Source organism: Poecilia reticulata, linkage group LG3 (genome assembly GCF_000633615.1).
Source record: "Poecilia reticulata strain Guanapo linkage group LG3, Guppy_female_1.0+MT, whole genome shotgun sequence".
Lineage (NCBI taxonomy): Eukaryota > Metazoa > Chordata > Actinopteri > Cyprinodontiformes > Poeciliidae > Poecilia > Poecilia reticulata.
This window is the reverse complement of record NC_024333.1, coordinates 18,229,535-18,243,659: the sequence shown is the minus strand read 5'-3', so window position 1 is coordinate 18,243,659 and position 14,125 is coordinate 18,229,535. Positions and strand designations below refer to the sequence as shown.

Below are 14,125 nucleotides of genomic sequence, written 5' to 3'. Positions count from 1 at the left end.
TACTTTTTTGCATTGAATTGGGGAAGTGTAGCTCAAAAGTTGATGTTTTTAACGCAAGTTACTGTCATGATCCGTGTTTCTATGTGTTTATTTTTGAGTTTCTGTGTGATCCTGTTCCCTGTTAGTCCTGTCTCTGCGTCTTTCCCCGTTGATTGTCTCCCAGGTGTGTCTCGTTCCCGTGATTGCCCCGTGTGTATTTAGTCTCCCCTGTTGTCTGTGTTCTTCGTCGGGTCCTTGTCAATTGAATGCTCATTGATGTCACCTGTCTCCGTGCTGCCAGTTTTCCTCGTGCTGTTTCCCCGTTGTTCCTTGTTGTTGATCCTTGTCATTAAATTCATCATTTTCCATCACAACCTGGGCCTAAGCGTCATCTCACTCACCGTAAACCACCGCCTCATGACAGTTACTGCCATACTAGTGATACTGTCTATTATATTTTCTGCAGTTCTCTTGGAGGTCAAAACCACTGCATTTCACCATTTGACAGATATTTTGCTTGGAGGAACATGACTAATATTTTCATCATTTGTTTCATAATCAGAATAATCAGACTTAGAGTTGACCTCAATGCTGATGGCTGCTCACACTTCAGACACATCCTTCTGCATCTCACTGCCATGAGAGTGAAGATAAGTCCCAGCACCTCTAGGGCTGTCACCTTTTTATTTCTGCTGGTTCTTTCTTGAAAGTATGAAAACTATATCATGCAGTGTGTAATGTTGCAGGACTAGCATGCAGAGAATATTTATGTGCTTACCCTTTCCTCTGCTGAGATTCCACGTAACATGGATCAAGTTTGCCCATGGGACCAGAAACCTTCACAACACCTGCCTTCTCGCAATTTACTAGTGAGGTAAAGAGACAAGGGAAAAGGTGTGCATTTGTGTGTATTAAGCACTTATGACCCTTTTTATACATTAATTTGACTGCCAGGTCAAATTGACCCAAACAGCATCTCTGTACTAAATAGATGTATGGAGGATTGCAACTATGTAAAATAACTCATTTTAATGCTCATTATGGTTACAAATTGACCTGAGATATAACAGGAGGCTTAAGTACAGCCATAATAAGAAAAACAAAAAGCTATTGGAGCTTCTAGCTATAAAAGGATTAAAGTCCCTGGTGTTTCGTTTAGACCCTATCCTTTGGTGGAAATTAAGGTTTTTTATTAAATAGACTCTGCAGAATTCCCTTATCCCTGAAGAACGTCCCTACAGTTGAAATTTTACTTTTGATTTAATACTAGGCTTAAAGCATCACGTTTATACGAAGTAAAAACTGTTGATACCGCAACATAGTGACTGTGACCCAGTTTTCGCCACAACTCTTACAGGAGCAGGTTACATTATGTCCTCATATGGATGTTTACATGGCTCAAGGATCTTCAGGGCATTGTCGTCACTGTGCTGAACTCCCCATAGACCATTTATCCCCATTAATACTGTCTCTGCACATACAAAACTGTTGCAGGTGGAGACGTTAATCATACATAGTTTGAATCCTTGTTTCACATTTTAAGTGCCCCAGTCATAACACTGTGAATCCAACAGGGAGCAGAGGAGATTCATGAACAGCAGTGTGACATTTAACACACTAGATGGCAATGAATTAGATATCCCAATTACACAATTCATTCTCTACATTTAAACGAAAAGCTCATCCCAAGACATTGTTACAGGATTTAAACATACTACTACTCCTGTCGCTTACAGCTATAAGGAAGGTTTTTGCACAAATATTATGTATATATTTCCAATTAAAAATGAAAAAGTGTATTGATGGATGGATGGAAAACATAAAAAATATGAACACTTTGTCATACATTTTTATAAGAGAGCTGATTTCACTCCAGACCTCAGTATAAATATTTGTTTCTACCCATACAGATCCATTTATTTAACATAATTCTAAATTAGTTATATGATAATAGCTTAAAGGGGAGAGGCGTTATGCAAAATATATTTTTTGAGCTTTGAGATATAATAATGTTATTCCTTCATCACAAACATACCTGGAATGTTACCTTGATTCTTTCAGGCCTGTTTGAGAAATCATTGACTCAATCATTGACTTTGAGAGTCTCATTGACCAGACATGAACTTGGGGTTTCTGTAGATCGCTGCTGAATGGTTGACCTACATTGGACCTGAATCCAGCATCATATGACGACTCAACATTAACATACAAGTCCAGCATGAATTTGGGTTTACAGAAGATAAATCAATTATTTACCAGGAGATCCAAGCTCATTAAATAACATGGGTTAGTTCGTTGTTAGCATTGTTATTGTAGATCAATTACTTAAAATAGCACAACTCACTACTCACTACTCACCCAGCAGAAACAAGTCCACAGCCATTTAATGCTTCTTTTGATCCTAAATATTTCACCCAACCTGAAACTAAATAATTGTATTCCCCAGGCTAATGAAAACTTTCTTCTGGCTCGTCGTATAATATAAACTTTGCAGCTCCAGATGTATCTTGTTAGTTATGTGGATCACTTCGATGCCAGGTAAATCCTCAAGATTATATGATAAGAATTTTTTACCGAGATAATACGGATTATATCCTAAATATACACGTATTTTTTTGAGATGCCTCGTTTGTTTCAACCTATTTATGGCATTAGCGGTCTGGTTGTGATCCATTCTGCTTTGTTTTGAACCGGAAAAACCCACTTCCAGACCTCCATCTGAATTTCGCGTCTCATTCGGGCCACGTGTCTTCAACAGCAATACTCAATGCATACAACATCCTGATGACGCCATTACGTCATCACGCGACTCCCTCCCCTGGCGCGCAGTAATCCGGAATAGCTTTGCTTTTATATTGGAACCGGTAAAATGTTTGACACTGAAAATTACAAGCTAGGGTGGGTATGGCAACTGTGGCAGGAACACAGCGTGTGCCCCCACGACGAACCACGCCAAAAAGTAAGTTCTGTCGGGTGCGCATATTTGTGTGCGCGTAGTTGCATGTTGGCACGGACTTTACTGTGGGGCTACGTCCCAGCTCGTGACACGCTCCTCTGTCACACATTTGCTATAAAATGATACTATATGCGTAGACATTTTTTTTTTTTAAATACTGCTTCCTACTAGCAAATTCTGTGTTGTATAGAAAATAATAAATATAATTCCTTAACCAAATGAACTTGTTTACTGTGATATAAATCATGATAATATAATTTTATTTACAAAGTGGGTTTTTTTTTTGTTTCTTTGAGTATCTGTGGCTTCACTTACCAGGACTTTTATCTGTCTTCCTTAGGTGCAGAAACATCACTTATCCTCTGAACCTTCCTCAAGTGAGCATTGTGTTCATATTTGTGAATGAAGCCTTGTCAGTCATCCTGCGATCCATCCACTCTGCCATCAACAGGACACCCTCCCACCTTCTTAAAGAGATTATCCTAGTGGACGACAACAGCAATAACGGTAAAGAAAAAAATCTCACTCCACCAAACACCTCACAGCTGACAGCAAAGCCCCGTCTTTAAAGTTATTTTTTAAAGCTTTCGCTGAGTTGAAAATGCAGGTGTGACAGACACTTTGCAGCTTCGGCTTTATCAGCACGTGGAAGCAGTGTGCACCATTCTGTCATAGAGAAGATACTCTGAATTCTTCAGTACTTGTTTTTTTAGACGCTGCTGTATGATAACAACCTGTTTATACACAGTTACTAAACCTGCACATACTTCCAAAGCAACTGAGATTAACATCTGATAAATAGCATACATATCAGTGCATTCACTGTTGTGTAAGTTTACACTGTGCACTCGGACTCAAAGCTTTTGAGTTCTGTGGGTTTAGTGATAAGAAGCCAATACACTCTACACAAAAATGTATTATAGTGGTTTGCCACACATTTTAAAGGACTAAAATGCTTTTTTTTTTAAATAAGTAAAATATAGGCAAGTCTAAGCTAAGAAAACTGTTTTGTTTTAAATACAATAAATCTTTAACAATACACTAAGAATCTCTCTCAGAACCATAATTTTTTTTATTAGATATAATAAAATATTGTTAATTTACTTTACTGTTAAAGTTACATGTTATTACCTTTCATAAAAAGTTTTAACAAAGATAAACCACATAAAATGGTACAGACCTTAACAGAACCTGAATCATAAATGTACCTATGATTAATGTTTGACAACAGGAACTAAGGACATCTTGGGCTAGTTTTTACAGTATTAGAAAAACATGAAGTTATGAGACTGTTGCTGAATTTTGTGATGATATCAATTATGACTATTCCACATTTTTTCTTTGTCTCCGTTCCATAGTTAATATTTACAATTTTGCCTTTCAACCTCAAAACTATTCATATGGTGAAAATCAAAGATGTTTTAGAGCACCCAATCTGACAGATGTAATATTGGAATGTAGTGTGGAAATTCAAAGCACATTAGTTTTTTGATCTTGGTGATATTGATTTTGCTATGATGATTATGATTCAATATATTGTGCATGTCTGGCTTTGTCACATGATTAGAAATCACTGATTAATTGGTGAGTGATTGAAATAGTTCAGCTATTCCCTGAATGTGTTTGGTTAACAGTACGTCAAAGATGGGAAATTCTGATGAGGCTGGGTTTCTAATCCTTAAATGTGTCATAAATTATTTTTTCAGTCTGCAAAACACATCAACAAACAGCACATGTTTGGATGTGACTCTTCATTTGAGTTCAACAAGAATCAAAACATGTTCATGACCTGTACTTTGATGCATATATGACAATATTCTTGTAATTCCTCATCTTCTGCTACTTTGAAAGAAACCTGCAACACATTTTTTATGGTCAGTGCGTTTTCTGTATTTTATTATTAAGTTAAAACAAGATGGAAACACATGAATTGATATGTATTTTAGTGTGTGCTTGCTTGTTTTGATTTTAGTTAACAATATTTGAACTAGGATCTACAGTCAAATCAGTAATTAACAAACATTTAGTGGCAACAGTAAGGTTGTGTTGTTTATTATATATTTTTTTGTATTTGGTGATTTTCTTTTTACCTTGCTTATGGTTTTTTTACGAGGATATTGGCTGGTTGTGCAGAGTAAGTCAACATTGAAGTTCTTTTAGGTTTAGTCTGTCAATTTCTGATGTGGGTCTGCACCTTAGTCCTTCCCTCCTCACAATAATCCCTGATGCCAACAAAGACAAGCATGTGTCTCACATGTAATTGATGTCTCGCTCTGAAATCTCCCAGGAGATGAGCTGTTGAAGGATGACAGTGGTGTTATGATGACTGACACTAGTGAGCTCTCCACAGAAGTTTGGAAAAAACTTTATAAAGTTGAAGCACATAAAGAGCAACTTGCTGTCTCAAAGTTTAAACCAAAAAAAGTTTGTGTTTGCACATTTTTGATTGTGGCAACAAAATAGTGCAGTGCTCTTTGCCAACTTTTCTCGAACTTCCTGTGACACTCTGTCAAAATACTGGCATGTTTTAGCACAAATGTCCATTAAACAATAAATCTGCTCTGAACCAGGTATGCAAAATCTTGTGAATGTATTGAGAGAATCCTTGAACTTTTGTCACTTTCCACCTAAAAACGTCACTTTATATTTGTGTTTTTTTAGATAGTCCAGCTCAAACTGTAAAAAAAAAAGATTAATGGTAGTCAACTTTTTGTTTACCCAATAAAAATCTAAAATGTATTCTGCCCTCTGTTTTGGTAGTTTGAACTAACTTTTGCTGCAATTACAGCTCCAAATATTTTGGATTTATTTTTCATAATGAAATACCTTTGTTCAATACACTAAACATTTTTATATAAAAATAAATAACTGAAAAGTTTTGTGCAGGAGTACTTCCATTGACTCAATTGTCTCAAGTGATAGCTTCTAGTTGGAAAAACTTCTCAAGCAGCTGATGGTCCGAATGTCTCCCAAGAGATGACACTAGCCTCATATTCAAAGTCAAAATACATTTTGTCATCTAAAAATGAAATTTCCTGTTGAAATCACTTGATATTAACCATTCATGTATGTAAAATATCCAGAGGGGAGAATGCAAATTCAGGAACACCTTGGTAATTCAGAAATCAGCATTTACATGTTTAGAGAAATCTATGATGTCCCTTGCTCCTCTGATGGTCTCCAGGCTCTCTTAATGTTAATTAGGGGGCCGTGTTCGCTGGGTTGAGCCGATGGATGAATAACACTAATTAGCTGCACAGCCAGGAAATTTGCCCAGGGGCACGCAACAATCCAGCAAGGTGATGAGGTGTTTGCAATGAGCCTTGTCTTCATTTCTAAGCCTAATTCTTTCATCTGCATTCACTGCATGTCTTGTAAGGATTGTTGACTTAGAAACATACTCAGTGTATCCTGAGAAGACAGGTTATAGGTGTACTATGGATAGGGGAAAAAAATCAACCTGTAGTTATATATGGATGGTGGAGCTGGTAGTTTGCTCTACAGGACTATATTATAACGGCAAAAAGCCAATCTTAAAAACGGTAATGACTGAGTGCCAAAGTCATTTATAAGTTTTATGCCTTTTAATTGGCTCTGCTGCTTTCAACAAGGAATTAGATTATCAACGTGGGAAAAACTGTTTGCCAAAGTCAATCGACCAAAATGTGGCATGTCCTGGAGGCTCCTGAAACTGAATTTAAATCAATTTTGTTAATTTAACACTCTGGAATAAGTATGGTCATGCTCCCTCAGGCTATTATTGACCAGAAAGTTTAAGATGTCTATTAAAAAATGTAAATGTGAAAACCTAAAAGTTTCCGGCACAGACAGATTACCACATCACGAGCAATGAACATTCATATTTCATTACATAACCGCGAGCTGGAGAGTTGTCGTCTTCAGCTTCTTCAGAGTCCCAAGTGACACTGCGACATTTTGCTGATGGCATTTCACTCTGTTTGTTTGAGCACTCTGTCACACTGCGTCCGATAGGCCTGGTGCTATCATTTCAACCAAGACTGAGCTTTAAATGTCGTCAGGCTGTTGACCCCTGACTCTGCTGAGATTCTTGAAGGGGTTCACACCTAACCTCTCAGCCACCTGCTTGTTCACATTAGTCACCTGGCGTTGTCACAGTTCAATTCCAGAAGACATTAGCATGCAGGAGAACATACATAGCCATCAAGGGAGAAAATGGCAAATTGACCCAGCTGATTCTTTTGTAATTGGATAGTGTCCCAAGCTGTGACTTGAAAACTCCCGACTGGTGAACTCCCTGTCAAATTTGGAAGAAACTGAAGAAGGGGGCTCACCTATTAAATGATTTGTACAGAAGACAATGATTCCATCTTTAAAGTTACATGTAAAAGACTCAGAGAAAATCTCCTCAAATAAATGAAAAATATGAAAAATGTTTCTGCAGAATCTGTAGCGATGCAGAACAACCTGAGCTTGTTACATTTATTACCAAGTTGTCTTTCAAGTGGTCAACTACCGTATTTTTTGGACTATAAGCCGCTACTTTTTCCCCACGCTTTGAACCATGTAACCCGGTGCGGCTTTTCTGGTGGATTTTTCTTCAACCACCAGGGGGCGCTTTAGCAGGAAGTGAATCATTGGAAGTCAAAATTGGAAATCAAAGAAGAAAGTGCTAATTTTTATTTGGAACAAGCACATTTTAGCAGCAGGCACAACGGAGAAATGTTTTCCCTCATCATGGAAACCACACGAAAAAGTTAATATGATGCAGCTTTTAAGTTGAGGGCTATCGATCTGGCAGTACAGGAGGGAAATAGAGCCACTGCAGGTAAACTCGGCATGAACGAATCCATGGTTCGGCGTTGGAGATGCAGGGCTGCATCCTTAATAGTAGATTGAAAAACTGAGAACAGTGGAGATACCAGCGGCTTATAGCGTGGTGCGGCTTATATGTGTACGTGTTTTTTAACCTTTTTAGGTGCGGCTTATAGTAAGTAGTATAGTAGTAGTATAGTAGTAAGCTCTATAGTAGAGTAAAGAAAATTTTAGAGTTAAATGTTTACACCATATAGAGTAACGGTTCTCAACGTGGGCGGTACCGCCCCCCAGGGGGCGTTCAGAGGACGGCAGGGGGCGCTGGCGGACATTTTTACAAAAGGGGGGCGCTGGGATGCCTTTTGGGGGGTGATAGTCGAAGGTAAACTTTACACCTTAAATGCACAACAATGCCAGTTTAGACTTTGAGCAACTTGGTAAAACTGTATTGTGTAACATTAAACCATGCTTGGCTGCAACTGTATCGATGGCAGCTCTTCTTCTATTCAGTGTTTGTTAGCTTCTGTTAGCTTCTTGGCGCAGCTCCTTTCTCCTGCTACTGGTAGCTAAAATCACGATACCCTCACTGTGTATCCCTCTGAAAAATGAACCCATTTAAATAAAGAAATCCCTCCATGGGTGATACCACGATAGAGAGCGTTCATTTTATAGCGTTAACACCGGTGCTGTAAGTGGTCCGGGATGAAACGGGGGTGATAGAACAACACAGCACTTTTAAATTTCAATAATCAGAATGCAGAAATTGTTTCCGTTGTTTTAAAAGGTTTATGTCAGTCTGCCTTTTCCCCATCGATACGTTTCCCGACCACCCTGCACCATAGGGGCTTAAAAACAAAAAAGACGCGCACATTCCGCAAAATTCTGAAAGAGGAGAAGCGGGACATAAAACGGAGCGACGAACTAGATGTGAATTATGGCATAAAAACAGAGAATCCGACGCTGAACAGTGAAAAAATCAACACATGATGTGAAACACATGACGATTAGGCGGCGCAGCAGGTGATGAGTAGATTACTGATGGTCAATAAACGATAAAATAAATCTAGCAACAGGAAAGAAACTTAAGTGGATGTAGCAATAAACCAAGAGAGGATAATACTAATCAAATGAAACTAAATGGAAATGAATGAAGAAGAAAATGCAAGAATAAACTAAGAAACTAAAGTAAATACAGAGGAATAAACTGGTATGGCAAGACCTTTCGAGCAATACTTAATACAGAGACTGTATGGCAAGAATAAACAGACACTATTTCCAGATAAAAGGTAAAATAATATTGTTGAAATGTCATGGGTTTGTTGAAACCATATCTAGTACTGAGAATAAATATATCTTACATAACAGTAAAGAACTGATCACTTATTTATGTTTTTAATTAGATTTGATATATTTATTTCTTCAATATTATTTTTCATGTCAGTATTAATGTCATGAGGCTTCCCTCATCATGGGATGCCTCATCGTCATGATGCCTCATCATGGGGAGCCATGATGCTTCCCAAAGCATCATGGCTTCCCATGGCTCATCATGAGTGTTATTCATGTTGGCTCATCATGAGCCATGGGAAGCCATGATGCTTTGGGAAGCATCATGGCATCATGCTTCCCAAAGCATGATGATGCCTCATCATCATGCTTTCTTCCCAAAGAAAGATTTGTTCTTTGTAATTTCTGTCCAGTAAAACTATTAATCTATGAATCAATAGACAGGTATATATAAAGATATAATCCATGTTTCTGTCTCATATTTGTATGGCATTAAAAGRACCTGGAACTTTTGTTTTTCCACTGAAAGCTCTGGTTTKCACAATAAATGCCAAGTGGGTGAAGTTTTATGGATGATACTCTGATGTCCCATTCTCCTGAAGGCAGCACAGAGTTGCACCACCAGAAACTGACAAACACTTACGAGAAGAAGAGCTATGATTAATGTAGTTACAGTTCTATCCATGTTTTAATGTTGCAGAGCTCAGTCGTTTTGCAAATAGTTTAAAGTTTAAACGGGCATGTTGAACATCTTTTATCTGGTCATTTTGTGGAATATTTAACAACTATGAAATGGCACAGAATAAGAATATGTTTTCCACTCTTATTGGCTGCTTAGGCCTACCAATTTTAAGTTGAATGTGCATTGCATTTTTTGTAGACACCTGTGAAAATAATTTCTATTCCCATGACTTTTTTGTTCTCTGGGAAATTATTTTTGATAATAAATACAAAGCATACAAATCAAAACATCTACAATAGTGATAGTAATATTAATGATAAAATAATGGTCAGTGCAAAGTAGCCTGCAAATTCTTTGGTGGGGGGCGGTGAGGGACCTGAATAAGGGCTAGGGGGGCGCTGGGCCAAAAAAGGTTCAGAAACACTGATATAGAGTAAATAATAAAAATAAACATATCAACTGTTGGAGGTGAAATTACTTTATATCTTATAATTTACCAAGACCTTTGTACACATTGAGAGTGTAAATGAGGATAGACACTCTGATCAGTCAGTGATGTCTTAGTTTCTTGCCAGTGTTGGTGACTCAGCTGTGAGCGATCCTCACAGCTCCAGGAGATTTGTTCTTCCCTGACCCCTAATAGAGAAGAAACAGTTGCAGGACGGAACACCACAGAGGTTTATTGAATAGTGGGAACAATTTCTGATTTACACCCAGTTTCTGTCAAATATTATTAAATTTATTATAATTTTTTAATTTTAAATCCTAAAGTTTTTTTTGTTTTTTTTTTAAATAAAGATTTATCAATTTTTCTTGAACTTTTCATGTAATGTGATGCTGACTTACCAAAACTACCAGCAGATTTTGTAGTATTTTGTTTCACAAGCCATCAGGTTGAAATTGGTTGAAAAAGTTGAATAATAACAGTAACTTAAATTTTTGTTTTCACACTGAATAACCTCAGTAAAACATTATGTGACATCCATATGTAGTGCTATGATATTTAAATTGTTCTAAGTATGCTTTTGAGGATATTTTTTTTTACTTAAACTGTTTAAAATCAGTTTTTTTTTTAAAGATTAGAATTTTGCTATACTGCATCAAGTAACTGACTTCACACCTTTCATTGAAGCATTGAGGTTCAATTGTTATTTTATATTACAATAAAATATGAATGGAATCACACCAGGTTTAAGGACTAGTACATGTTGCATCATATTGGAATTAAAATTTTATACCTCCAGATGGTGTGGCTCCTGTTTGCTTCAGTGCCATGTTTCTGCACCAGATAAGGTAGATCAGAGACCAGAGCAGATTGAAAGGCAGCCACTGCTTCCAATGCATGTTTTAAGTTATTTCAGCTTTTTTAATCAGCCTTTTTTTTTTTGAGAAATTAAAAAGGAGACAGTGAGATTGATGGCACTTAATTAACACTTTCACTTTGTCAATTTATCACACTTAAAAATAGACTGATCTGTGATGAAATAGGTGATAATATTAATTTTATGTTAGTCCTGTTCAAAATGTTAAAATTTTTTGTTTCCTTAATGCATTGTTTTGTCTGCCAGGAAGAACCTGAAACTCGCTTTCCGTTTCAGCATTGTGCTTTGCTGTGAGAGCAGTAATCTAATGTGGATTTATTCAGCAGCCTAAGGTGTGCAGAGAAGTTCCAGTCACTGTTGGATATCTTACACGATGTTGTTCCCAAACCAGCTAATGAAAGCTGGAGGGTTCAAAAAGCTGGGGTGATATCAGCCAAAACTAGCAAAGCCAATCTTCAGGCTGGAGCTTCACTCACGCTGTTTTTTAACAAACTGCCAGTGGGCCGTGGGTTTGATTGCCGAGGAAGAGCCAGTACCTGCTGGATGTTTCAGACACAAATTTTGCTGTGGTGGACTTAGGTACTGAGAAGCTGCCAAGCAAGTGTTCCAGCTCAAACTAAAAAGCAAGTGTGAGACCTGTAACCATGCCGATCTGCCATCTGCTGTGCGAGAAGAAATGCTCTAATGGTGATAGATGATGCTTGCAGAGGAACATGCATGAATGCAGTGTTCATTTTATGAAAATAAAAATCATGTTTCAGGTTAGACTTCCATGAGCATCATCGTACAATTATAAAATGGTTGTAAATTATATTACAAAACATGGATATTATAATTAAAATATCCCCATCTTTCTATATTTTGCAAGAATCTAAATCAGTATTGATGTGGTTTGTTACTCTGATATGTATGACTTAAGGCTAGACCAATCTGACCAAAATAACATGTTCATTTTTTTCACTCACCATTAACTTTGCTCATTATTTTCTGAGATGACATTTCAGCTAGATTTACAATCATAAGCTGCTGGATTTATTTCATGACTGCACAGCTATGCTTGAAAACTCGCTTGCTTTTTGTGCAACTTCAGTGTAACTCCGGCGGAGCTTCAGCAGGATATCAATCCTGAAAGATTGATGAGCGGTAGCCATCAGCCATTGCTGGCGTAATGGTGTGTGCTTTATTGTGATTTGTTATGAGGCATAACGCCACATCACTCTTCTTTTTCAATTCCCAACGCATTAGGATATCTTAATTATTGATGAAATAAAAGTTATTAAATCTGTTGCAGCAGTCTTTTCACGCAAGTCTCTGCAGCGTCCTTCAGCTAATTTTAGAAGACCAAGGTAAATGACTTCAGAAGCTAATTTTTCTGATAAGTGTTGTAAAACATGAGTTGGTACAGCGTACCGCTGGTTGATTAAGTCTATGAGAACACAGACCTGACCACCCCATAATGAACAAATACGATAGCTACCTGTTTCATGCTGTGCACATTAGAAAAACAGAAAGGGTAAAAAATATGCTGCTGCAAGTTACTTTTTGTCTGTTGGAGAAAATACCTACCCCTGCTGAGAACCAGCAGGCACAGAAAAGAGAAAAACAACCTAATGTCTCTGCTATTTATCCATGAATCATTCCTTCTTAAAATCAGTAAACATGTTTATTAATTTACCCAGCTAAGTCTAGACACAGGCATAATCGGTTTTCTAACTTGTAAAATTGTAATGCAACACCTGTAGAGTCTATCCCATTAGTTATTAGAAGACAATATACTAGGACCATCAGAGAACCTTGCACTCACACTATATTCCTTTCTTTTAATGGCACAGGATGACATGATGCTATTGAGAAACACTTACTTATTTGACACTGAAGCATACAGTCAGGTCACCAGATAAGCCTGGTTGTTATTGATGTTTTTGCGCTTTGCTAAAGAACAAAAAAAGTAATGCAGAATACTTACTGCCCTTTATGCATGGCATCCATGCATCAGTGCTTCAGAATCAACACAAGTAAAACTTAAATATCATAGCAGAGACTCTAGAATAACACTAAAGTAATTTCATTATGTGCATTGTGAGATGAAGATGTCTCATCTTGGGGTGCCGGATCCTAAAAAATGATAATGAAACCGAAGTTGTGCCATACTTTTTTATGAATAGAGCAAATGATGTGGAATCATTCATAAAACATTGAAATATTAATTTTAAGATGGTCTGTTCATGCTCAAATATTGAAAAAGAAATTAATTTTGTTATGGCGGTACACAGGAGAACACTAAATCCTACACCCTTGATCCTAATATGCACATACTATTCCCGGGTGAGGTGGGGGACATTGAGTCTGAGTGGACCATGTTCCGTACCTCCATTGCCGAGGAGGCCTATCGGAGCAGTGGCCGCAAGGTTGTTGGTGCCTGTTGTGGCGGCAACCCTCGAACCCATTGGTGGACACCTTCGGTGAGGAATGCTGTCAAGCTGAAGAAGGAGTCCTATCGGGCCTTTTTGGCCTGTGGGACTCCAGAAGCAGCTGATGGGTACCGGCGGGCGAAACGGCATGCAGCTCGGGTTGTCGCTGAGGCAAAAACTTGGGCGTGGGAGGAGTTTGGAGAGGCCATGGAGAAAGACTTCCATACGGCTTCGAGGCGATTCTGGYCCACCATCCGGCGTCTCAGGAGGGGAAAGCAGTGCAGCACCAACACTGTTTATAGTGGGGATGGCGTGCTGCTGACCTCAACTCGGGACATTGCCTTCTGTTGAGGAAGCTGAGCCTGGGGGATTCTGGGTTGGGCTCTCCAATCTCTGGGGACGAGGTCGCCGAGGTGGTCAAAAAGCTCCTCGGTGGCAGGGCCCCGGGGGTGGATGAGATCCGCCCGGAGTTCCTTAAGGCTCTAGATGTTGCAGGGTTGTGTTGGCTCACGCGACTCTGCAATATTGCATGGACATCGGGGGCAGTTCTCCTGGATTGGCAGACTGGGGTGGTGGTCCCCCTRTTTAAAAAGGGGGACCGGAGGKTGTGCTCCAATTACAGGGGGGTCACACTCTTAAGCCTCCCTGGTAAGGTCTATTCAAGGGTCCTGGAGAGGAGGGTCCGTCGGATAGT

At 38.5% G+C, this 14,125-nt stretch overlaps 1 protein-coding gene across 2 annotated transcripts in view; it reads left to right on the top strand.

The window, feature by feature from the left end:
- galnt18b (UDP-N-acetyl-alpha-D-galactosamine:polypeptide N-acetylgalactosaminyltransferase 18b) overlaps positions 1-14,125 on the top strand; it is a 98,828-nt gene that overhangs the window by 47,400 nt on the left and 37,303 nt on the right. The window contains exons 1-2 of one of the 2 annotated variants that reach the window (XM_008405290.2): positions 223-853; positions 3,276-3,442. In XM_008405290.2, the coding sequence (XP_008403512.1) occupies positions 786-853; positions 3,276-3,442 (235 nt within the window). In that variant the 5' untranslated portion in view covers positions 223-785. Of the gene's footprint in view, positions 1-222; positions 854-3,275; positions 3,443-14,125 lie in introns of those variants that run through there. The other variant, XM_008405288.2, reaches the window with a different exon arrangement.